General features: G+C 34.9%; 1 protein-coding gene across 1 annotated transcript in view; it reads right to left on the bottom strand.

Moving 5' to 3' along the window:
* Positions 1-390: 390 nt before the first annotated feature.
* Positions 391-27187, bottom strand: part of WDR36 (WD repeat domain 36) — a gene marked incomplete at its 5' end in the record, with an annotated part of 42342 nt that continues 15545 nt past the window's right edge. Inside the window, 13 exons of the mRNA XM_084233721.1 lie at positions 391-591; positions 1613-1800; positions 3146-3227; positions 3436-3555; positions 6635-6780; positions 7150-7247; positions 8866-8973; positions 14987-15066; positions 20534-20642; positions 20854-21019; positions 21472-21586; positions 25698-25843; positions 26902-26988. Of these exons, the coding sequence (XP_084089847.1) occupies positions 442-591; positions 1613-1800; positions 3146-3227; positions 3436-3555; positions 6635-6780; positions 7150-7247; positions 8866-8973; positions 14987-15066; positions 20534-20642; positions 20854-21019; positions 21472-21586; positions 25698-25843; positions 26902-26988 (1595 nt within the window). The 3' untranslated portion in view covers positions 391-441. The remainder of the gene's footprint in view (positions 592-1612; positions 1801-3145; positions 3228-3435; positions 3556-6634; positions 6781-7149; positions 7248-8865; positions 8974-14986; positions 15067-20533; positions 20643-20853; positions 21020-21471; positions 21587-25697; positions 25844-26901; positions 26989-27187) is intronic.

The raw sequence follows: 27187 nt of genomic DNA, 5'->3' as shown, positions 1-27187 counted from the left end.
TCTCTTTGCCCCTCCCTTGCTGTAGGCCTCAGATCTAAAGTGCTTGCAAGTTTTGGGGTCATTTGTTTCTCTTCAAATCATTAAAGTACTTTTCTAAGTATACTACATATCAGTTTGATCTTCGCTTTCATTCAGCAATTCCTGACACAAAATACTCAGCTTCTCAAACAACCTAATTTGGTGATGACAATTCAAAAAAAGTCATAGACAAGTAATTAAAGCAAAGAGAATAGGTAAATAATTTATTTGAGTAGATTCTTTAAATCCTAAGACAAATGAGAGGTGTAATTCCATTTGCAGAAGGGAGTTAGCATTTAAAGTGGAGAATTACTGACTAGTCAGTAATATAACATTTACTTTTTCACACTGAAACATGGAAAACAAGATATGTGTTAAATTGAACTCACTGAAAAGTTTTTTTTATTTATTTAGTGACTAATTTTATAACAAAGCACTTTTTATATAATTTAAAACACACATGTTTTGATTGAAGAGTGATTGTAAATGGATCCAGTTTTCTTCCACCTGTGGTAACAACTCTGTCATTTCTTCTAGGAGTACTGGCTCTGAAGGAAGCACTTTAAGGTGTAACTAAAAAGAAAAAAAAAAAAAAAAAAAAACATGATAGCCAAACATACAAGAAAACAAAAATTTTGTCTATTCTGGATTCAACATCTCTACCAAGGAACCTCAGAAAATATTTTCTGATAATTTTTCTTAAGTGCTGATTTAATGCCAGCTCTCATTTCCCTTTTCTCAATCAATTTTTGTTAGTATGAATTCCTTTGTGGTACTGTGACTTGCATAGTAGAACTGAAATGAAGATGACCACTTTCCTCAACCTAGGGCTGTCCTGATCCAGATTCAGAAGCAAGGTTGTAATTCTAACCTTATTCCTTATTTCTTCTTTCATTGTAACCCACTGGTAATGAACAACAAATGGGCCCTTTGTTGTATTTTCTAAAGATTTAATAAATAAATACACATTCAGGAAGTAAGTTTGGTAAATATGCAAAAGGACGCAGAAAAAACTTGATATTTGTTTTGTTAACTCTGTATGCTATTACCTAAATACAATTATATCATGAAATTCTATTCTAGGTATTAGTAGGCTAGAGGGAGAATCATATCTAATATCACTGAAAATCAGTATCAGCTACTTTCAACACACACCACACTATTAAACCATTAAATAAACATGAAGAGTACATCAGTCAGTCATAAAAGCAGCTCTGTTATTGTCCAATCACTTCAACCAGGACAAAACTACCGAGAAATACTTTGATTTCATCAGCAGAACAAAACAAAATATGTAAAATCTGACTTTCTCTTCACGATTATAAAAAAAACTGCCAAAATGTTACTTCAAAAATTAATAGTTTAGTATTCTGGATCAAATGGATGATACAGGAAAGTCAGAGGATTAAAACAAAATTGCAATGAGTTAAAAATTCACATAGCAATCATATAAGCCACATTTCAATTTCTCTGCAGCTTATGCAGCCAGTGGCTTCCACACTGAAAAGAACATTTCATTCTTTGTAGAAAGCTCTACTAGATAACACTATAATTGGGAGGCAAGCTAGAAAGTACTGTCTTACGTTAGACTTACCTTTAAAAACAATGCAAGGTATGCCTGTGCTAATTCAAAATCACGCTTTTTATCCAACATCATCCCGATCATTTTTAAGAAGCTCTGCATGATTTCTACAGACCCACCACAATCAGGAGACAAGCTTCGCAGCTCTGTTTCAATTCCTGAAGGGCCTAATTCTTTCAGAAGGTTAACAGCAGTCATATCTGCATTAAGTTTTTAAAAAGAATCCAGTTATTACCTACAATCACTACACTTGGGAAACTCTAGCTGTCATTTCATATCTTAAGCAACATGTATTTAAATTACATAGGAAATTATTTTTGAGGCTTCATTTATCCTGCTAAGTAGTAGAACAAACCCCAAATTAAATAAAAATTACTATAAAGAATGAGAGCAATTTTAAAAGCACTAAATATTTTGTATTTTCTGTGATCTAACTTTTTCCTGCTGTTAAAGCTGAAGAAAATCTAATTAATGCCTTCCATTAGATATTTAAAACACACTCATAAATCAGTAAGAAAAAAATCCAAATATAAGAATATAAAGGTGCATACCAAACTATTAACAGTAACTAACCACTGGAAATACGATGGGGTGGGGAATTTTTTCTTTTTTTTCTTATTATAAAAGTTATAGAAGTACTACATAATCAGTAAGAAACACTAACAATAGAAATATATAAGAAGGGAAAGAATCCACCATATTCTTACCTACCCTAAAATGACTTCTTTTCCTTAAATCACGCACTACTATAAGAGCATCCTACAAATACATTATCCATATACTTAACTACAATTTTTATATGACGAATTTATATTACAATGGGAATAACTGTGCTTTTGGCTTTCTGAAAAGAAACCTAACAAAAGTCTAAGAAATCTTACTTTCTATCCTCTAGTATATACTAAAAAGTGTTTTTTTCTTTGTGTCCCTCCCCCATAAATATAACAAATTCCTCCTTCTATCGTCCTGCTATTCTTTAGTCATGTACAATGGCCCAATGGCACCATTATTTCACTTTACAAAGAGATACTGGTACAAAAACAAAAGCAATTGGATCAGAAAGCTAGATAAGTTAAGCAGAAGAGTGACTGTGATTTTGTTAACTACTATTTATCATTATTGGCTAGAAACTATTTCATTATTTATAATGAATAATTTATCATTATCCATTTATTGTAATAAATGAAGAATACAGTATAGCTAAAATGATATTTTATTAGCTACAAACTACAAAAAATTTCCTTTTTTATAGAATTTGGGACTATCCAAAATTTCTTGCAAACTCTATTCATAATCAAAAAAGAAAAAAAAAATTCCATACATAAAGTGAAACGTTCTTAATAGATTGTAATATCTCTTCTGAGTATGGAGTCATTCATTTAACATACAAAAGCTAAAGTTACTTCAGAATAAAACCAAAAATTCAGTCCTTTCAATTTTACTACCTTCTTTTAGATACAGAAAAATCTTCCACTACTTCATTTGATTTCTCTTTATATAAAATAAAATAGCGAGAGATACTATGTAATTGATAATTTAACTTACATTCATTATTTACCAATCCTTCTTCAAGTTTCAAGCAGAAATCTGATTTTTGAGCCAAAAATCCAATATTTACCACTTTAGACTTAAACAACAAAAAGATAGACATTAGTCAAAGAAGACAAAAATGTTTTTTATCAAAAAAGGTTTACTTTATAATTAAAAGCAATCATTAACTTACTATAATCATTAATTTATTATAACTTCTGTAAAACTGGCTATTGGTAAAGAAAGAGAAATACACAACACAAAAATATACCAAATATACTTAGAATGTTCCAATTGGTTTTTACCTGTTGGGGATCATTATTTTGCTCAGGTGCAGCATATCTAGGCACAAGACCAGGAACCGTTGGGATAAAAAATGGTGCTGATTTGGGTACTTTGGGTGGTTCCTTTGGTTTATTCTTTTTCTGATAAAGAAAAAATGAGACAAATATTTCAAGTAAGTAATAACCTTATCGGTTTCTAATATTAAATTTCAAATCAATTTTAAAACAACACCTAAAAGTAAAAAAGGAAGGAAAGTTTTTCAGATGAGAATACAAAAATAAAATCTCATCAGACCAGTACCACAGATATCCTTAAAGTGGGCTTACCAGTGCAGCCCTCCAGAAACATTAATATTTAGTTGAAGAATTAAGTCAATCTGAACTTTTACACTTTAAATACAACTTTTCTGGGCCTCCCTGGTGGCGCAGCGGTTGAGCGCTGGGTTGTGAAGCTGCCCGCAGCTTCTGCAAAGCCGGTTCGATCCCCGGCCCCCGGGCGAGGGTTCCACATGGCGTGCAGACTTCTCCTGCCACCCGCTGCTCCCCTCAGCAGTGTACTTTGTCAGTCTGCCTGCTCTGCTCTCCGCTCTGCCTCTGGTGAATTCTCTCGCCCTCCTGCGCTTCTGACTGTACCCCATGCTTGTATAAATAAAATAAAATCTTTAAAAAAAAAAATACAACTTTTCTTTTCTTTGCAAAATGAGCTAGAAAGCAAAATTAACATAACTCCTCAACAGTTTTTCAAATTTCTTTTCTCTGAAAGAAATTTGGAGTCAGTAGACTTTGCCATTAGAAGTAAACTAGGGCCTCCCTGGTGGCAAAGGGGCTAAAGTCTCAGCGCTATCAAGCTATCACCAGCCACTGCGGCACGCGTTCAATCGCAGGCCAGGGAGCTGACCCATATGGCACAGCAGACCTCTTCTGTCTCACCCACTGCTCCTCTCAGCAGTAGATCTCAGTAGATCTGCCTGTTCTGCTCCCTACTGTCTGGTGAATACTCTCACGCCCCTCCTTGCACCTCTGGCCTACACCCCAGTCCTTGTATGCATAAATAAAATAAAATTAATCTTTAAAAAAAAAAGTAAACTAGTGAATTTTTTTTTTTTTGTGAAGCATACTGCATTTTTTTCCTTTGCATTTCTAAGAGAACACTATTGCTATTTTATAAAACATCTCAAGTTTTACTAAAATTTTATCAGGGACACCTCCACTGAAAGTTTCCTTTTCCATTCTTTAGTAGTTCTATAACCCCACGGAGATTTTATGAAAGAAAGCCAGGAATACCTGTGACTTCATGAAGGTACAGCATAAAAGACATTATATGAAAGCAAGATAAACTGCTGCCAACTGCAGCAGTGTAATCATGTCCTTTGGAATAGAAGAAACTATAAAATTTACACTGTCCTTCTAACTCACTGATCTTGAGTTTGAAGGGGAACAGTCACTGAGTTGTAAATAAAAGCATCTGGAGAAGCACCATAGGCCTCTGAAAATTATTTATATATAAAATATATAATTCCTTAATGATATAATTCCTTAATGTAAATTCCTTAATGATAAAGAGGCTGTCCCCCCCCCCCCCAAAGTTCAGAAACATTATCTAGTGCCTAGTACAGGGAAAATACGAAAATTCTAACTTCTTTCATTTAGTAGAAAATTAAAAGACTACAGGTTTTAGCAGACTTCTTTCCTAAAGATCATCCACTCAGGTTTCTATATTAAGATTTGGTGTAGAACAAACTATATTTAGCAAGAGGCAGAGTAGTCCAAAAACTTAGCTCAATTAATTTAAGGGCATTATTCTGATTGTTCCCTTCATACTCATATACTTGTATTTCTTAATGCACTGCTTTTTTTTTTTTTTTTATAAATTTTATTGTTATATTCCCCATACAATTGCAGCCCCCCATTCTGACCCCAATCCCTCCCCTCCCGCCCCCGCCCCCCTAAAAGTGTCTCTGGTTCATAGTTTTTTGTTGATTTTGATTTTCACTTTCTTATAGTTATTCATTTTCCTGGTCCCTTATTTAAGTTTTCTAGATTCCTGCTATGAGTGAGACCATCCGGTATTTTTCTTTTTCTTTTTGGCTTATTTCGCTGAGCATGATCCCTTCCAGCGCCTGCACTTTTAAAACTATTTTAGAAGTATTCGTTTCAGACCTGACAGGTCAGACAACATGATGGAGATACACTATGCTTTTAGACAGCATATCTTTTTTTTTTTTTTTTTAAAGATTTATTTATTTTTATACAAGAACCAGGATACAGGCCAGATGCACGGGAGGGTAAGAGGATTCACCGGAGACAAAGCAGGAAACAGAACAGGCAGACTAACGAAACACACTGCTGAGGGGAGCAGCAGGAGAGACAGGAGAGGTCTGCCACGCCATTCGGGATTCTCACCAGCTGGCCGGCCGGCTGGGATCGAACCCGCGCTGCAGAGGCTGCAGACAGCTTCACAGTGCAGCGCTCAACCATCTAGGGGGCCCCTAGGCAGCATATCTTTATGTTGACATCTAATCTCTCAAAAAGCAAGCAAAAAGAAGTATTTCTATGTTCTGTGAGGAAAATTAATATGCCACCTTCTTTATTCTTAACCAAGACACACATTATCTTTTCTGGTACTAAGTTTAGCTTGAGGAAACCAAAACTTACCTTACTAGAGGAAGGGATAACCTCTGAAATTGTCTAGTCTATTCCTCTCAATTGCTTTTGCTACTCACAAATGGGGATCATGAAACTTGCTTTGAAAACCACTAATTTATGCCATAATCATCCTTTTCTCATGTAAAACTGTAAATTCCTTAATGATAAAGAGGCTACTTAGAACTAGATGACTGGTGAAAGTCATCTAGTTCCCAAATGCCTAAGAATAAAAAAATCCCATATTATGGCAGCAATCCCCCCACCCTGTTTGATAAGCTTAAAAAGTAGTTCAATAGACTAGATTTGAAACATCCAATTTCTAACAGTTATGCATTACAAGCTGGACTTTTGCTTTATTTATAGGTCTGCTGAGTGCTTTCAAGGTCTCTATATAAATATAAAACAGTGATAATCACAGTTCAATTAATCACATTCAATTAAATGGTGTTCTTGCTACCCTAGTCATTAATTACGCCTCTTCTTAAGCCCTCTAAGTAGGGGAAGCTACTGCTGCTAAAGAAATGCTTCTGAAATGTATCTTTAGGGGCCAATTCTAAGTGCACTATAATATTACCTTAATAACATCCAGATTAAGAAGGTTTTTCCACCGTGACTCAGGGAGAAGTGATAATGTCACCAACTGCTCGTTGAGTTGTTCTGGGGAATCATACGTCACCATTTCATCATTTTGTTCTATAGTTTCTTCTGATAATTCTACATCTTAAAGAAAAAAAAATAAGGTAATTAATGAAAATGAGATTTTTATCATAAAAGCAATATATTAATAATTCATTTCAAATCCATTTGTATTTCATAACATGCTCACTCACTACAGTCTTATAAATTCCAGAAATATTTCCTTACCCCCTCCTTTTATACTTATTTTTTCATATACATGACAACTCCCATTCCAAGACCCAAAACAACTCTCTACTGGGATATGACTAGCTATCAATACAAAATCAGTAATATTTTTGTATAAGTTCATGAAATGTTAAAAAGTACTTTAAATGTACTTAACTTTACCTTCAGTAACAATGTTAGGTAAATGATATTACATCCAAAAATTATTTTACTATTTTTGATTACCTTGTGTTTGACAAGTACCAGGTAGTGTCACTACTGAAGGAACATAATCTACAGGAAGTGGCCGCAATGAAACAACTGAATACAGGGAAATGTTGGACCTGACAAATAAAAACATAAGCAATATTTTAATTAAAAAAGCTTTTTCAGAGACTTCAATTAGTAATAAAGTGCATAAATCTTGAATTTAACTACAAATTCTAAGCATAAGAAAAGACCTCATAGATAGATAGCATTAATTTGAAAATGCTTTAACTCATGTCACAGATGTTATCACAAGAAAGATGTACATAATAATGAGTCTTTATTTTGTATCATTTGAGAGCAAAGTAGTAGATAATACTTAAGTGAATAAGACTTCTATTAGTTCCATATAGATTATTGTTTTAACAAATGTCAACTTTCGTTCAAATAAATCATCATAAAAGATGAACTCATTAGATCTTCAGGGTGACTGAATAGTCATAGATTTCCCTTTCTCTAAAATGGTCTCCTAACTGGCCATGTTTCTATTATTTGACCCAGCATGATGGCCTTGGATGATTAAGATACAAATGCCTATCCCAAAGCTGGCTAATCAAACTGTCTCTCCCATCCAATCATGAATCTGGAATGGAAAATAAAAATTGGGAATCTCAGGTTCTAAGTTATATTACTATCAGTATTATATACTTGTGCTGCTCAGGTCCCATAGCTACTATTCTTATTTTGACCAATCCTCATGAATTCTAGGATATACTCATTTTGCTTATTAAGAGCACCAAAAGTTATTTCTCATATATTGAATCTACTTTTTTATCTTAAAAATCCAATTATAAAATTTTATAGTTAGAAAAGGATTAAATTTTTTCTCTACCTCAATAAGAGCTAAAACAATTAAGACATCTGAACTGAGGAAAGACAAAATTTTTTCTAGATCAAGAGGATATGACATTTATTTTGAATGACCACAGATTCTTACAGGCTTATCAGTGGAATTAAAACATTACCATAAATATAAAGGTATAGTCATGAATAATTATGTAATTAGAATGAATCTTAGAAAGCACTATCCTACATTTGTGCCTGATTTTATAGAAAAAGTAGGTTGAAGTTGAAAACCGACAGGCCATGATCATAAAGCAGTAAGTAGTGGGGAGATGGCAGGAAAGTCAAGGCCTGGCTATGGACTCCTCTTTTCCTTTCTGAAGCTTTAAATTCACTTACCCTTTCAGAAAACAAAAGCCAAACAAATAAAAACAAACTATGTGTTTTAGGATATGACTTGGCAAAACTAAATTGGAAAGCAGATGTTGAATCAGTCATAGACTGAATTAACTTTCAGGGTTAACTTTGACATTTCCATTTTATACATTTTTTTTTTTTTTAAAAACTTAAATGAAGACAAGCTCTCCTGCCCACCTGTGGGCATTACGCAGGTGCTTCTCTTCATCAACCTTCTCCCTTTGCAAAGCAGCAAAGGCAGCTTTCCACCCAAGACTGCCCACCTGTCACTATGCAGGCCTCTCTTTTGGCAAACCTGTCCCTTTTAGGGGGCAGCTCTTTCTGCCCACTTGTTTCTGTGCAAATGTCCTTTACCTCCCTTTCCTTTTTAAGTGAGCCTGCCCTTTTGAATATTAAAAAAAAAAAAAAGCTAAATGACTATGTCAACAACTATATCTGACAATATTATCTTCCTTCTCTTCTTTACCCAAAACAGAACTGTATGAAAACACTCACCATAGATAAATTCCAAGGTGGTCCACATGGGAAGTGGCTAGAAAGTCTCCAGTTGGGGACATAGTGACATTGAGAGGAGCAGAGTCCAATAAAAAGCTGTCAATAAGGCTATACAAAGACAGAAGGCATTTAAATTCAGAAGGTATTTAAATTCTACTGAAACTGACAGAATTTACAAAATGCATTTTTGCTGAAAGAAAAATGGATAAGACATGCAAAGTATTTGTTTTTTTAATCACTAACATCAGAAAGTAATCACTAATAGCTTTGCCAAACTAATTTACTATGTGAAAATAAATTCTCTTAATGAGAAAGTCCAGAACACTAAAATAGGCCAATTAACTGGAGAAGGCATTTCAACAACAGAAAGAATACCAGAGGAAATGGGAGAATCTGAAGACATAACACATTTTAAATAAACCTAATCATCATTACTCTGTATTGTTATTCCAATTAAAATAATAAAAGGCTTAGGCATCATAAGGAAGTAGTGAAAAAGAACAATTGTGAATAAAAACAAGAAAATAGTAATGAAGAAAACTGAGTAAATGACCTGTTTTTTCATATAAGTAACAATGCTATACATAAAACACTCAATTTCAATCTATACAACAAAACCACCAAGTGGCTTATGGAAGCAGTCCCAGAGCTTTAAAATGCTACAGGAACTGAGGAGAATAGGGGGAACACGCACATTCAGATAGAAGACTCCAGGCCATCTCAGAAAACACAAATGTTTGAGATGAGCCTTAACAAATAGACAGGATTTCAAAGCATGCTGACGGTAAAAACAAAGCATTTCTTGGCTGACAAAGATGTGGCAGGAAGGCAGGGAAAACAAACGGTCTAGCGAAGAGTACGGTTTGGTGCAAAAGCAAAATGCTGTGAACAGGGTCTTAAATAGCAATTTATTGAGATTGTTTTTATCTTTTAATCAGTGAATAGTTGCTGAAGATTTGGGGGCAGATAGTGGTATAATTTTCACTTTCCTAAGAAAATTTTTCATTAGCACACAATTGAAAAGAGGAAAAGTGAGGTTATAGTGGTTGTCATCTAAAAAGATCTGGGGCCTCCCTGGTGGCACAAGGAGTTAAGACGCAACCTACGAAGCTGTCCGCAGCCTCTGCAGCACGAGTTCGATCCCCGGCCGACCAGGGAGAACCCACATGGCGCAGCAGACGTCTCCTGACTCACACGCTGCTCTCCTCAGCAGTATACTTTGGTCATCTGCCTGTGCTGTTTCCCACTCTGTCTCTGGTGAATTCTCTCACCCCCCACACCTCTGGCCTGTACCCCAGCTCTTGTATGCATAAATAAATCTTAAATAAATAAATAAATAAATAAAAAGATCTGAACTAGGAAGTTGCTGGTAGCAAGAGAAAAAAGGTGGATTTAAGGAGAAGAGAAGAAGGTCTAACATTGACATCCTTCAGGAGAGGCCACAGGCTGGCTAAGAGTGAGAATACTCTCATTAATCTGCCTTTGGGAGGGTATAATGGTTTTAACCATAGCTGATGTGAAAACTATTTCATTCACTGACACCAATACATTATCCATGGGAAAGCACAGAAAAGAACTGAAGTACATTAAATAAAACTATTTTTTTTAAAGATTTATTTATTTATTTATACAAGTACTGGATACAGTCAGAAGCTCGGGAGGGTGAGAGAATTCACCAGAGCCAGAGTGGGGAGCAGAACAGGCAGAAGGACCAAAGTACACTGCTGAGGGGAGCAGCGGGCGGCAGAAGAGGTCTGCGCGCCATGGGACCCTCGCCCGGTGGCCGGGGATCGAACCGGTGCTGCAGAGGCTGCAGGCAACTTTGCAGCCCAGCACTCAACTGCTGCGCCACCAGGGGAGGCCCCACTAATTATTTTTTTTTTAAAACTATAATAAAATATGGTAAATTATAACTATTTTTCTGAGAGAAACATTAATAAAATTCCCATTCTAAGGGATTAGTGCTTCATAGGAAGCACTAATAGGAAGTAGGAAGTAGTCTAAACACTTTAGTCTATCAATTCACCCTCAAAACCCTCACTGGGGCAGTGTTATCCTTCTTGTATCAGAACTCAGAACACATCATATTTAAAAACGTGCTCAGGGTTAAAAGCAACGAGCCAGTACTGTCACCAGAGCAGTCTGCTCTATTAATAACTATAAACTCTAGTAAAGCCACTATGTAAAGGCACAAGAAGCAGCAGGACAGCACATACACACCCAGGGGCTGCCTACACTTCTGACTCACAGAACAAGCTCCAAGCAGACTCAGTATAAACAAAGACTCTCCAGTGGAGACAGTAGGGACTTTTCAATGATAAAACATCTATCTCAATTTGTCCATAGAGTATTAAAAATGTAAATCTTAAATAATGAGTGCCAGATAGGAAGGGAAAACTAAAACAAGGAACACTAGAAATAAACTCAGGCTAAAGTAGACTCAGAACAATGACTATTACTGAATTCCCAGTTATGGGAAAAAAGATGAGGAATAACCTGATTTCTGCTCAAACCTTCAAGCAATGGTTTCCATTGGAGAATCAAGAGATCAAGGAATTAGAAAACATTAGCTAAACACTTAAATTACTTGTATAAACTCATTTACTCCAAACCATGAAGAAACACTATCTGAATATATATACACGAAGATTAAACCTAAAACACTCATCTTTGTTTTGATCAATTTCTGTTCATCAAAAGTGTAAGTATGGGAGAAATGAAACTTCCAAACATGTTTAGTAACTGTTAAAACAGAATCTACTGCTTGGGCAAATTTACTTTACTTGATACTATAATTGTCAAGTTTATTGTGCAACTTGATTTCCACAGCTGTTGTGTGGGTAGACTAGTCTTCCATTATTTAAAAACATCAAATTGAGGAAGTTGGTTTCCACACATACAGCATATTTTATACTGTCATATTAGTTCATAGAGCATATGTATACAGGCTTAATTCCAGATTAATTACCATACAGCCTCCTGCTAATTCTATAAAATGAAAAGTCACAGGTAAATTATAATTATTTTCTGAGAGAACAGAAATAAAATTCCCATTCTCAGGAATCAGTGTGATAAGCAAAGAGCCCTACACATATAGCTAAACTCTCAGTAAGTCATTTCTGATTATGTTCTTAACAAATGCAGATAGTTTCTAAAAGTTCTATCACCAGAAATGGAATCACCTAGAGAGAAATTTTTAATGAACAGAACAACATGATGCTTTCACAATACAATGTTCTACTATAATTTTTCTCATGTAATATGCCTCAGAAAATAGGAACCAGGAGATGAGAGAATAAAATAAAAAATCAATCATCTCACTCTCAAAAAGTTCAACCTAGATTTCCAATAGATCAAAAACAACCAGAAATAAAAAATGGTGGTGGTTGTAGATGACAAAGATAACTATAGAGATAAAAAATATCAACTGTTTCTCTAAGAATCCTACAAACACAAAACAATACTTAACAATTTAAAAAAAAAAAAAAAACTTTACAGGAAACAGTTCAGTACCTATGCAATTTGTTTTAAATAGGCACAATTCCAGATGGATGCACCTGTATGTTACCACACCCAATGGTTTACTCAGAGATAGTTTCACTTTTCAGGCTCTGTAATGAGTATATTCATTCCTTAAATATTTAACATGCCATATAAATGATAAAATTGCTTACTGAAGAAGACTGAGGAATCTCCAAATTTTGCTACACTAATTATGTTTAAAAAGGGGGGCATCAAAAAACCTAAATTACTATGGTTAACTCCTCACTTCCTTAATATCTTCTATATCAAGAAAATCAATTCAACCTTAGAATATATGACACAATGTGAACAAGGCTGACATCACAACTATTGGGAACTCTACTTCTGTCTCCTATACTTATTTTTGTTTTCTATTTACAAACTATACCACCTTGAGAAAATCACTGTAAAATGGGATTAAATACAGTAATACTATCTATACCTATCAGGAAATGAGAAAAGATGAAAAGTAAAAAGTATATAGCAGCTCATGATAAATGTTACTTTAGTTGTGATTAGGCAGCAGCAGTTGTGAAATACTACTTTTCAAACTTTCACACTTATTCCACTTAAAATCTTTTTTCTTTTTAAAAGATTGATTTATTTTATACAAGAACCGGGGTACACGCCAGATGTGCAGAAGGGTGAGAGGATTCACCAGAGACAAAGCGGGGAACAGAACAGGCAGACTGATGAAATACACTGCTGAGGGGAGCAGCAGGCAAGACAGGAGAGGTCTGCCGCACCATGTGGGACCCTCGCCGGCCAGCCGGGATCGAACCAGTGCTGCAGAGGGTACAGACAGCTTCATAGCATGGCGCTTGACCGCCTGTGCCACCAGGGGAGGCCCTCCACTTAAAATCTTAACCAGAGAAGTACTAATGTTTTTCTTTGGTAAAATTTTTTTTTTCCAGTGTGTATTTTAGTTTTTTAACAACTCATTTTTAACAAGTGAGTTTTATATGAGTAATTTCTTGCTCTTGCGTTTATCCCGGCTTCAAGCTTTTCCATTCACTTAAAATTGCCTGAGTGTTCACCAAAAAATAAGATACAAGAGTTGAAAATCCATCTGATTTAAATGTTTTGCTTTTTACTAAAATAAGAAACTTAGCAAAAAGGAATAATGCTGAGTCAAAAGTCAGTGTTTTTCAATGCTACTTTCAGATCCTAATTCTTCCATTCTAAAGACAAAACTCACCATATTTTAAAAATATTTTGGCAATTTTGTATTCCTAAGTAGTAATCTCTCTCCCCCATTTAACATGAACTAAAGTACACGTAAGTGGAAAATGAAAAGGGTATTATTCGGTCAACTTTATTATTTGAAGCAACTTTCCTACTGTAAAAGCAATTCAAGCTACAATGTTCATTTTTAGAAAAAGGCAAAGATCCAAGAAGCAAGGGACTACTAATATTTCTAATGGTGCCCCTAAATTCATTTTTTATTTTTAAATTAATTGCTAACTTTTGTTGAGCTTTTTGAGGTTGAAGTACACAGCCATCACACTTTATTTTATCCACACCCGTGGACAAAAGTCCCTAGTTAAGACAGCTGGACCCAACGACAACACTCTTTGCTGTGCATATTCCAAATCTAGTATGTATGTGGGTAAGTAGGTTGGTGTGCCTCATTCCTATATCACCATTGAAGGGAAATGAATACATCAGGGTTTTTCCTTTCTAAAGGTCAAATGCTTTCAGGTATGAGCTATCCAATTTCTGAGAAAGAAGAGGAAAAATAATTGAACAAAATTAATTTAGAAATATTTCAGAGAATTAAAAAGTATTATCTTCCTTCTCATTTCTTTCACCTTGCTCTTTCCTGATGCTAAGTTTCTGTTAATTTAGATGCTTTGTTATTATCAAAACATGCATTCTTTCATGCTTTAAGTAATTCTAAGTGAAGTAATTTAAAAATGTATCTATTCCAACATAACTGAACAACAAAGCATGACTGCACTCAGGTGCAAGTGGGCCCCACATACGCTCTAGGTCTCCACTGTTCAAATGATTTAATGAATTTAGATATTGTTTTCTCATCAAGTGCTATTTTAGTAGCTAGTTTCAACAAGGGAAACATTTCTGAACACAGCTTGGTATTACCCAAATCTTAAGACACATTTTTATCACTGTATTTAAAATGTCTTCTTTCAAGATTTATGTTACAGAGAAAATAAAATTTATGCAAAGGAAAGTTAGGTTTTTGATTTTTTAAACTTTTAAAATCCAGTATGAACTAACAATAAAAATTCCTCAAAACGTAAAGTTTAGTCATAAAACCTGAACTCTATTTTGTAGCAGTAAAAAGGCAAAAGAGCCTTCTTAAGATTTATGCAATACAGTTCTATATTTCCCTTTGGCAATAAATGAAAACCTAGTAAAGACTGCATTTTCCTCACTATTATTTTTTATGGTACTGCACTCTGCTGTTTTAAAGAGATGGAAAACATTACAAGGTTAAAACAGAATTAGGTTAAAAAAATTCACAAATAGATCCATTTACAAAAATCACATAAACTATTAACTACAGGTAAAACTCACATGTAAAGACAGTGACTAAGAAATCCTCTATCATCTAAGGATTTTAAAATAAACTCACCACCCAGATGGGAGATCCCAAGTTCTAATGGAGCAATCCATTGACGCACTTATTAACCAACGACCATCAGGACTGAAAGCCTTTAAGTTAAAAAAAAAATTATATATATTTATACGCATATATTTAACAGCTTAAAGAATGCCAAAAACAGACAATGCAGGCTTAATGAAAAAAATAAATTCAACTGAATAAATTTTTGATTACCTAATTTTACATTAAAAAAATACCATTTCTTATATAACACTGATTTGTACACAAATAAGGATTAGCCTTTTACATTAAAAAAAAAAAAACTTAATAGTATCACCCAATTTTTACTCCCTAATCTATTATTTATGTCTAACAAACTGTGTTTGACCACAAATCATTTTTTTAGTGCACTTTTAAAAAATATTTATTTATTTATTTATACAAGCACTGGGCACAGTCAGAAGCACTGGAGGATGAGAGAATTCACCAGAGCCAGAGTGGGGAAGAGAACAGGCAGACTGACGAAATACACTGCTGAGGGGAGCAGCGGCCACTGCAAGAGAGGTCTGCACGCCATGTGGGACCCCTGCTGGCGGCCAGGGATCGAACCGGTGCTACAGAGGCTGCAGGCAGCTTCGCAGCCCAGCGCTCAACTGCTGCGGCACCAGGGGAGGTCCGACCACAAATCATTTTTAAACATAAAACTGCTATTCTGAGAACATTAGAAATATTTTGTTAACCTAATTTCAGATATAAAATATTTGTGAAGCAATAATAGCATCATTTCCTTGAACAAGAGTCTATAAATTCAACTGGCTTTCTCAGAATTAATCCAAAATGATTTTAAAAACAAGGAGTACAAATTTTCTTAAAATATTAAAGTCATTAAATAAAAAGTCCTTCTACTTTCACTTGTAGCTTTATTTAAAAACTCCTTGTCAAGGTCAAGAAAAAGACAAAACCTGGAAGCTGGCCATATATCTGAGACATACAGCAAGAGAAGGGAAGGGAATGGGGGGGTGAAGGTAGGGAAGGGAAGAGCACAAGGGAATATGGTGATGGGTCCTGGCTGCTACGGTGCTGAAGACTATGGGGACTACACCTGAAGGGACAAACCAATTACAGTATAGAAATGAACAACAATGCAAGAAAATAAAAAAATTCAAAAAATAGGGCCTCCCAGGTGGCACAAGGGGTTAAGTACCACACTATGAAGCAATCTACAGCCTCTGCAGCTCCAGTTAGACCCCTGGCTGGCCAGGGAGCAGCCCACATGGCGCAGCAGACCTCTCCTGACTCACCCGCTGCTCCCCTCAGCAGTGTACTTCGTCAATCTGCCTCTCCTTTCCCCACTCTGTCTCTGGTGAGTCCTCTCACCCCCCACACCTCTGGCCTGTACCCCAGCTCTTAAAAAAAAAATTAAAAAAAAAAAAATCTCATTGACTTCATTAATGTTTTATTTCTAAAATGTATTTTTAAAAACTGTAATAATCAGGTTATTTTCCTTTTTAAATTTAATTAATTTTATTATTAATTTATTTATTTAATCATTGTTCATTTTTGTACAGTTTAATTTCTCCCCTCAGATGTAATCCCCATAAAATTCCCACCACCAAATCACCACTGTCACCATAGTCTCTTGAGCTTTTACCACCCCTATTTTGACCCCTCTCACTCCTCCTACACTACTACATGTCTCAGATTTATAGTTTGCCTTCTAGTTCCCCCCCGCTCCCAACTCCTTATTTGGTTTCCCTGTATTTGTCCTTTAACTGAAATAATAATAAGATTATATTCAAAATAAATTTAAATAATAAACTATGCCACCTTGAAGCCCTATGTTTGCCAATGATAAACACTAGTGCTAATTTGCTTGTAGCACATAGGTGTTGTGAGGCTTAAGTGAGACAAAACATGAAAGAAAATACAAAAGGAAAAACCTTAGTTTTAAAAGTAGATTGTCCATTCAGAAGTCTAACCACACCATAGTTATCATCTACGACCATCAGTACTAGCAAAATAAAGTATTTGTTCAAAAAGCGGTGTGATATTGAAGTTCAAACCTCAAGTTCCCCTAGAGCTCAATTTACAGCAAGATAATGAGACAGTTAAAGGAGGGGAAAAATGACTCTCAGGAGCAAAGTCATATTATAATGATCACAGATTTAACAGAATGAATTTATTACTAAATAGGAGAAACTCCAGACATATATTAAAAATGAAGTTTGAACAGGAATGAAATAGGAAGAGCAAGTTGACACCAACAGATGTTTTCAAAAATGCCATTTCATGAAAAATACTCTACTCCCACCCTCATTTCTATAGAAGCTATCACAACAAATTCTGTTGATGGGTAATTCTGCCAATCTTCCAATTTCCTGACCAATTTTTTTCCTATTTTTAAGGAAATGGGTAAGCATTGCAAATTCTGATTTCTTGGTGTGAGAATGGATAAATAAATGTAGCTATCGGGATTACCATTAAGTAGTTAACATTTATTTTTACATCTTTCAAGTAATCCAGGTATCAGCTGATGCAAAATGACTACATACTTTAAATAGTGCTAAACTGACAAATTTATTTATCTTTCCTATATTTAAAAGCATTTTTAACAAGACATGTTTTTCCAACTAGTTTACGTCACACGATATAATAGTAGTAAGCTAACATTATTAATTAAACTCTTTTGGAGTTAAGATATACAAACTCCAAAATAAACACACACTAGAATAAACATACCAATATCCCATGTCTCCTATTAATTAATTATGCACATAGAAAAACAGAAATGAGTGTTGCTTAGTCTAATATTAATTCAAAAATTATATACTCATTCATCAATGGATCATTCATTCTTCAAAGTATATTTTGATCGTGTTTAGGCTTAAGAGAAAAGATGAGCCCTGCGAATCACTCTTTAATCTTAGGGCATCAACTCCCTAAGAAATATTATACTGCTTTTAATTCTAAACTTTCCTTTAAAATCTCGTTTGAGAAAACTACTGAACATTGATAAAAGACAGAAGACAATGAAATGGAAAGACATTCCCTATCATGGATCAGCAGAATTAACATTATTAAAATGGCCATCTTACCCAAAGCAATTTAAATATTCAATGCAGCTCCAATAAAAATCTCAATGGCATTCTTCAAAGAAATAGAGCAAATATTGGTGAAATTCATATGGACTCACAAAAAATCTCAAATTGCCAAGCTCTCCTGACTAAAACAAGAAGCATGGAGGTATTACACTCCCACTCGTCAAACAAAGCCACAAAAACAGACACACAGACCAATGGAACCAATTTGAAAACCCAGACTTACAGACACATGTATATGGTCAACTAATCTATGACAAAGGAGCAAAGAATACCCACTGGAACAAAGAGAGTCTCTTCAATAAACAGTACTGAGAAAACTGGACCACTACATGCAAAAGGATAGAACTAGACCGCTATCTCACACCATACATAAAAACCAACTCAAAATGGATTAAAAAACCAACTCAAGGGCCTCCCCGGTGGCGCAGCGGTTGAGCGCTGGGTTGCGAAGCTGCCTGCGGCCTCTGCGGCGCCGGTTCAATCCCCGGCTGCTCCCCGGCCACCGGAGGAGGATCCCACATGGTGCGCAGACCTCTCCTGCCGCCAGCTGCTCCCCTCAGCAGTGTACTTCAGTCCCTCTGCCTGCTCTGCTCCCCACTCTGGCTCTGGTGAATTCTCTCACCCTCCCGCGCTTCTGACTGTACCCAGTGCATGTATAAACAAAACAAACAAACAAATATAATAAATAAATAAAAACATGCCTCTATAAAAAAAAAAAAAGTTTAAAAAAAAATTAAAAAAAAAAAAACCAACTCAAAATGGATAAAAGACCCAAGACCCAAATATAAGACCTGAAACTATAAATATATAGAAGAAAACATAGGCAAAAAACTCCATGACATAGATCTCAGAAATACCTTTGAGGACTCATCCCCTTAAGCAAAGAAAATAAAGGGAAAGATAAACAGCTGAGACTACATCAGACTAAAAGGCTTCTACAGCAAAAGAGACAATAACCAAAATGAAGAGATACCCTAAAGACTGGGAGAAAATATCTGCACTCCATACAACTGATTAGGGACTTATATCAAAGATCTACAAAGAGCTTATACAACTCAATGAAAACAAAGTAAACAATCCAGTCAAAAAATGGACAGAAGAGCTAGAAAGACACTTTTCCAAAGAAGAAATGCAAATGGCCAATAGGCATATGAAAAAATGTTCAACATCGCTTATCATGAGGGAACTGAGTATCAAAACCACAAATGAGATACCATCTCACAACAGTAAAAAATGTTCATATTTAAAAAATTGCAAACAACAAATGCTGCTAAGGATGTAGAGGAAAAGGAACCCTCTTACACTGTTGGTGGGAATGCAAACTGATCTAACCACTATGGAAAGCTGTGTGAAGGATCCTCAAATGACTAAAAATGGATCTACCCTATGAGCCAGCAATTCCACTTCTAGGAATCTATCCAAAGGACACAAAAACTTTAGTTTGAGAGGAAACCTGCACTCCTGTGTTTACTACAACACTATTTACAATAGCTAACATATGGAAACAACAACCTAAATGCCCCAAAACATAACCTGATCAAGAAGATGTGGTACATATACACAACGGAAGCCAACTCAGCAATCAAAAAAGCTGAACTCATGCCATTTGCAGCAACATGGATGGAAGTGGAAGAGATTATGTTCAGTGAAATAAATCAGAAGGAAAAAGAAAAATATTGGATCACAAAAAAAGAAAAATGACAAAATTTATAGGCAATTACAGATCTGAGGCTAAGAGCAGGGTAGGGGGAGGGAGAGGGATCAAAACAAGAGTGGGAAGAACACACAACCATGGTGATGGTTCATGGGTGACGTGGTGGTGAGATATTAATATGGACTACACCTGAGGGAAGAAATCATACTGTACAAAAATGAACACTGTAAGAAAATTTAAAAATTTAATAAAAGGAAAAAATATATATCTTTTTTGAAATTACCTCTAGGGCCTCCCTGGCGGCACAGGAGTTAATGTCTCAGTGCTTTCGAGATATTGCCAGCCGCTGCGGTATGAGTTTGATTCCTGGCCAGAGAGCTACCCACATGGTGCAGCAGACCTCTCTGGTGTCCTCTGCTGTTCCCCTCAGTGTATTTCAGTAGATCCGCCGTTCTGCTCCACACTCTGTCTCTAGTGAACCCGCTCACCCCGTGCACCTGTGGCCTACACCCCCGTATGCATATATAAATAAAAAAATAAGTCTTAGGGCCTCCCCTGGTGGCACAGCAGTTGAGCGCTGCACTGCGAGGCTGCCCGCAGCCTCTGCAGCACTGGTTCGTTTCCCGGCCACTGGCAAAGGTCCCTCCAAAAAAAAAAAAAGTCTTAAAAAAGGAAATTAGTCCCCAAAATATAATTTTTAATAACTCCCCATGTAATGGGTTTAATGCAGCTAGCAGATACCAGTTTCACTTCTTGAATTATTTGGTCCAATTAGAAGCAGAAATCAGGCAAGTTTTGTTTAAGCATCTATGTTTATTTTACCATGTCATTTATTTGGCCTTGGTGTCCAGAAAACTCTCTGACAATTTTCCTCGTTTCTATGTCCAGAACACAAATGGAGAAGTCATCCAAAGCAAGTCCCAGAATGCCACTAGTAAGAGAAATATACCAGTTTTATTAAACAAATTTTAACTAATTAAAATCTCATTTTGTTAATCCCTTGGGGAAATTAAATGAGATGCTATTCTTTATTAAAACACTGCGATTTTTCCCACCTGACATATTATGTACTTCACCTAAATTAAGAACTTTTACTAAAAACATCAATAAGAAAATCCATTCTCATAAAAGAAAAAATTTACCTGTCTCTATGGAGCAACATTATATTTGGAGATGAACTGAGGCTCATAGAATGGATTAAAATTTTGTTTTTAAAGTTCCAGAATTTGAGTAATCCTTCACTACCAGTTGTCACCATCAACTGGTTTAGTCCATCCACTGCAATACCTCTAACGGAACCTTTATGAGCTTTAAAAGACATTAAAAGAAAAAGAGAAATCAGAACTGGTAGTGTCTCACTGAACATTAACACTGAGTGATTCCTTCATTCAAAATATCTAAGTTATCACTATTTTATCCTCTACAATCTTGAGCTTAATCTGGATTTCAGGAATTAGGGAGAAGATTATAATATTGCTCAAGTGAAAACAAAATTCATCAGGTTTATATCACAAAGTTAAAAAAAAACATTAAAATGGTCTGCATAAAGCAAGAAGAAAACAAAAATTTTAATTCACAGAATGTCTACTTTCCCTTAATTTATCCAACATGGTTTTTATAATAGGTGCAATGGTAATACCTACTATGTAGGTTGATAACAGCCTAATCCACCACTTTAACAAAATGCTCAGAACTCAAGAATTTAATAAATGTTAACAACAGTATTATTTTTAAAAAATTAAGAAAAAAGAAGTCAATACCTTGATCCATGCCAAAACTTCCTCGATGTATGCCAGACTGCATGTTGTATACATCTACAGCTCCTGATGAGAGACCAATTATAGCAAAGTTTCCACAAGAAGTTACATCCACTGCCTTAGGGGTAAAAAAAAAAATTGACTTAACATTTCTACCACTTAATGGTTCCCAAAATATTTTTATCTAAAAATTATTATCTTTTTAAAAATAAGTACATGGTAAATGAATGACTTCACTCATTTTCTTGATTAAAATGTAATTATGTTTGGGTATGTAAGAAAACTCTGCTTCATTCTATCTCCAGTCTCTAAATCTGAAGAAACGATTATTGAAGGAAATAAAATGACCAAAATTAATTCAGTTAAAATTTACAAGGTCAGAATTGTACACCAGTAGATCTTCAATATTTAATCATTCAAAACAGTACTAAAGGTAAAGCATTCCATATAATTGTTTCTACAGTTGATAAAAAACTAAACATGAAATTGGCTATATACTTGGTCATGACCAAAGACATCCCTAAGAGACAATTCAAAACTGCTGAATTTATGCCTAAAGAAGTAACATCTAAGACTGAAAAGAAAACATTGGAACACAGCAGTATTAATTTAATAAACAACTATCTGAATTGAGATATACTCCCATAGCTTTCACATAAGTATATTTAACTTACATATATTTCTCTAGATAATGCCAGCTGTGGTATTAATAATATTAGCATTATTAAACACGGAAACAGCATTTCAGATAGCAAATTACGCACTAATCTTAAAATGCATTCTATCTTTCTAAATAGAGGACAAATATGATTTTACCTTTATTTTTAAAAACTAATAAATCTTTATGCTTTATTATAACGTATGCTCTCAGGAACCAAGGAAAATACTAGACTAACTTATGAGTAATACATGTCTCTAAAGGCCTTACTCAACTTTTCAGAACTTGTGTTTATTTTAATAGGAATCATTGTTGTTAGTGGGCTGGCTTTGTGCAGTATCTTTTTCTAATTTATTCTGATCTACTAATGAAAACAGTTCAAGTAAAAATGAGTACATTGTAAGGGTTATCTTTGAATAATAAATAAACAGTACTTTAGAGCATGCATTCCCTAAGTTACTTTTCTTTATTACTTACTGGTTATTGGCACTGTTCTAGGTAGCTGACTTTGCCAGACAAACAACTCAACACCAGTTAAATTCACCGTCTATACACAAAGTAATTGTTCTATGAGTGATCACTACAGGCTCTGAGTTAAAATAGAGGTTCTAGAATGGGTAGTTCAATGTTCAAATGCCATCTTTTCCCTTTATTAGTTTTACTGAGCTTACAATGTCTTACTAGTTTCACATTTTTGTTCATACAAAGAGGTTAACAATAGATCATAACATAGAATTGTGGTGAGGAAAGCAATATTGTGTTAGGCAGAGAACCTATAAGAAAGTCAGCACACAAAAAATGTTAGTAATTCTCCTTACCGCTGTGGTTGTCATGTACCACAAATTTTTTTCTATAACAGTTACTCAAAACTGTGCAGGTAACCTTAAGAAACTTAAAATAGAATTACCATGGCTTAGGAAAACAGTACAAAATCTTAAGACTGAATTTTTTTTTTTTTAAAGATTTATTTATTTTTATTTATACAAGCACTGGGTACAGTCAGAAGCACGGGAGGGTGAGAGAATTCCCAGAGCCAGAGCAGGGAGCAGAGCAGGCAGAAGGACCGAAGTACACTGCTGAGGGGAGCAGCGGGCGGCAGCAGAGGTCTGCGCGCCATGTGGGACCCTCCTCCGGTGGCCGGGGAGCAGCCAGGGATCGAACCAGTGCCGCAGAGGCCGCAGGCAGCTTCGCAACCCAGCGCTCAACTGCTGCGCCACCGGGGAGGCCCAAGACTGAATTTTATACTATGGAGAACAGAGCACACATACTTACAAAGAAATCTGTATAAAACAAGTTCAAATTTGAAGTTATACTTTTATAATAAGCATTTTCAAAAGCAGAGGCATCCACTAAAAAAACTATTATAACTGAAAATTAAGTTCAGCAAGGTTACAAGATACAAAATCAATTATATTTTAAATAGCAATGAATAATCTAAAATGAAATTAAAAAAGCAATTCCATTGAAAAGAACAAAATACTAGGAAAAACTTTAACTGAAGAGTGAAATTTATACCTGACAACTATACAACTGCTCACAGAAATTAAAGATCTAAACAATGCAAAGACATGCAATGCTCGCAAATTAGAATATTAAGATTGCAACACTGCTCAAATTGATCTATGGAATCCATGAAATCAGTCCTTTTTAAAATCATGGCAAAACTGTACTGGCAAAACTGGCTAATCCTAAAATTCATATGGAAATACAAAAAATCAGAATAGCCAAAACAATCTCAGAAAAATAAATTTAGAGAATTCAAACTTCCTAGTTCCAAAACATACTATAAAACACCTTTTACAAAGGTACCATAATCAAGACTGTATGGGTATTAGTAATATGTTTTATAGACATATTTAGAATATAGGAAAAAACCCTCACATTCATGCCAAATAATTTTTGGCAAGGGCGTGAAGACCAAACGGTAAAGAATACTAATCTTTTGGAAAAACGATACTGAGACAAGTGGATGCATCTCTATGCAAGTGAATCCACTATGTCACATCACACACAAACATTACCTCAGAAAGGATTAAAGCCTCTAAATATAATGGGTAAAGCTATGAAACTCTTTTAAGAAATCACAGGAATAAATTTTCATGACCTTGAGTAAAGCAGTAATCTTTCAAAAATCAGAAGCAATTAAAAAAAGATTATTGGACTTCCTCATGATTAATAAATCATGCTGAAAATGATACACACGAAATTAAACAACAGCCCAAAGAATGGTAAAAATATTTGCAAATCACTTATCTAAGAAACAATCTGGGGGCCTCCCTGGTGCACAAGGGGTTAGTAGACAGGGCACAATGAAGCTATCCACAGCCACTGCAGTTCAATCCCTGCCCAGGGAGCTACCCACATGGTGCAGCAGACCTCTCTTGTCTCACCCGCTGCTCCCCTTAGCAGTTCATTTCAGTACATCTGCCTGTTCTGCTCCCCACTCTGTCTCTGGTGAATCCTCTCACCCCCCCGCATCTCTGGCCTGCACCCCAGCTCTTGTATGCATAAATAAATGGGGAATATAACCAAAAAGAAAATGCATACATTGTGCAAAAATGAAAAATGATGTAAGAATTATATAAAATAAAATAATAATTAAAAAAAAAAAGAAAATATCTGTTTCCATATCTACAAAGAGCAAACAGCCATAATATAAATAGAAATATAAAATTAAAAAGATAAATAATCCCACTAAACAAAGGGCACATGCTCTTAATAGACATTTCTCCAAAGAAGATATACAAACAGCCAGTAATTTCATGAAAACATACTCAGATGTTAAGTCATTGGGGAAACACAAATCAAACCACAATGAGATATTACTTCATGTCCACTGGGACAGAAATAATCAAAAGAACAAACCATCACAAGAGTTGGCTAGGACCTATGGAAAATGCAACCCTTATACATTGCTAATGGGAAAGTAAAATAAAGTGCAATCTTTGGAAAACAGACTGGTAGTTCCTCAAAAATGTTAAATGTAGTTGCTTTATGACCTAACAATTCTACTTTTAGGTATAAACATGAAGAAATAAAAACGTGTATACACTGTCACAGCATTAGTCAAAAAGTAGTAACAACACAAATATCTATCAAATAGTCAATGAATGGCTACACGAAATGTGGTATGTCCACAAAAGGAATAAAGTTCTGATACATACTATAACATGGATGAACTTTGAAAACATTCTAAGTGAAAGAAAAAGAAAACTGAAAGGAAGAAATCTTAAGATTGACATTCACTAAATACAGTAACATATACTCAGCATAATTCAGGTTAGAAAGAAGACATGCTGGAATCATTTTCAAAGTATATTCTAAGTAGCCCTTTATTAATTAGAAAATCGAAATATGCAATATTTGCTTACATCTGATTAAGCAAAGTTTAACTTAATTCTTTGCAATTTGGGAGAGTTAACACTAAATTTCAATTTCAAAAGAAAACACAAAATTTCAAAATAATAAACTGTTCTTTCAAACATTACCATTATTAATACACTTGAGTATGACATGATGACCGCATGGCAATCTGAGAGCTGACAACGCCCTCACCACCAAGGTCACTTACCGTAGCAGTTATGTCATCTTTCTTTAGCTCTTTCGGCTTGAGAAAGTGAGCCCCTATTGTAGATCTTTGGTAATTCCAGGTTGAGCAGGACAGCTTACCCTGATGGCAAGCAATTATACCATCCCAGTCACTCTCCCGAGCTTCCTCTAAAACACAAAGAAAATCACAAATCATAATGTTTTATATATCCTCATTCTTTTATGTATTACTTAATAAGCCATTTAATACTTCATGTTATCACTAGGCACTAGGGACACAGTGGTGAAACAGGTAATTACTTATAGCAATAAGCTTTCAATATGATAAGAGATTATGATCAGAAGAATTTAAAATACAGTTTGACACTATATTATAAGAGCACGTAGGAGATCACTAAGAGATCTGGGGAAAGTAGTCAATGACTCCAAGAAAGAAGCAGTGAAACAAGTAGAAATTAACCAAGCACAGGATACACACACACCTTCAAGAGTAATTTAAAAAAATCAAGCACAGCAAGTAAGTGAAGCATTTTCTTGAAAGCAGGCAGGCAAGGGAACTGGGGCTATTACACATTACAAAGAATCTTGAAATGTATCTTAAGGAGAGGAGATATCATCCCAAAGGTAATCAGAGGTCACTGAAAGAATTTTGAGCAGGTCAGTAACATAATTTTAGAAAGATCACTAACGCTCTTAAATAGAAAACAGATGGGAAGTTGGTCAAAATTAAAGTTAGAAACAACAAAAAAACCTCACCAGTCAGTATATTCTTATAACAACCCTGAAAAGTAAACAATGCCTATTTTGTTCCTAAGATAGCTTGCACTCATCACTTGTCTACATTTTTTGAAAGATTACTCTATTGAATGAAGCACTGCTCAAATGACATACTATATTAAGTGTATTTTCATTAAATTAGAGCTCTATGTTCACTATTCTTACCTCTTTACATTTAGTGACTTTAATTATGCCACGCTTATATAAAAGTTACAAAATGAAATATCAAATATTGTTTGTCAATAGTTTTTATGAAACAAAGACTGAAGTTAATAGACACCAAGTTCTAACTCACTTTTAGTTTTCACACAAGGTTAAAATGCAGGTGGGGTTACCTGCAAATACTTATTAATATTTCAAAAATATTTACAGAAAAGGAGAAAAGAGAGAAATATATAGTAAGAAATTAATGACAAAACAGAACTTCTCAAAATACAATATGAACTTACCAGCTACAAACTGAGTGATAGGTGGAAGTCTCACTGACATGGTATTCTGAAGTCCTTTACGTTTGACTCTCTTTTTATTTATTAATCCTGAGGAGGGAAAAAGGGAGTTTGGAAAAGCAGAACATAGCTATCAATCCTAAATGAAAAGTGAATATAAACTACACGAAATTCATCAGAAGTTTCAAGACATTACCTATTAAAGTCAGAATAGCAAAAAGAGATTGTACTACCACTATTATTTAACTGCTTATGAAGTTTAGCATATACAATTAAATAACAAATGAAA

Source organism: Talpa europaea (genome assembly GCF_964194135.1).
Source record: "Talpa europaea genome assembly, chromosome: 5".
NCBI classification, from domain to species: Eukaryota; Metazoa; Chordata; class Mammalia; order Eulipotyphla; family Talpidae; genus Talpa; species Talpa europaea.
Note: the sequence above shows the minus strand (reverse complement) of the source record. Positions and strands in the feature narration are given on the sequence as shown.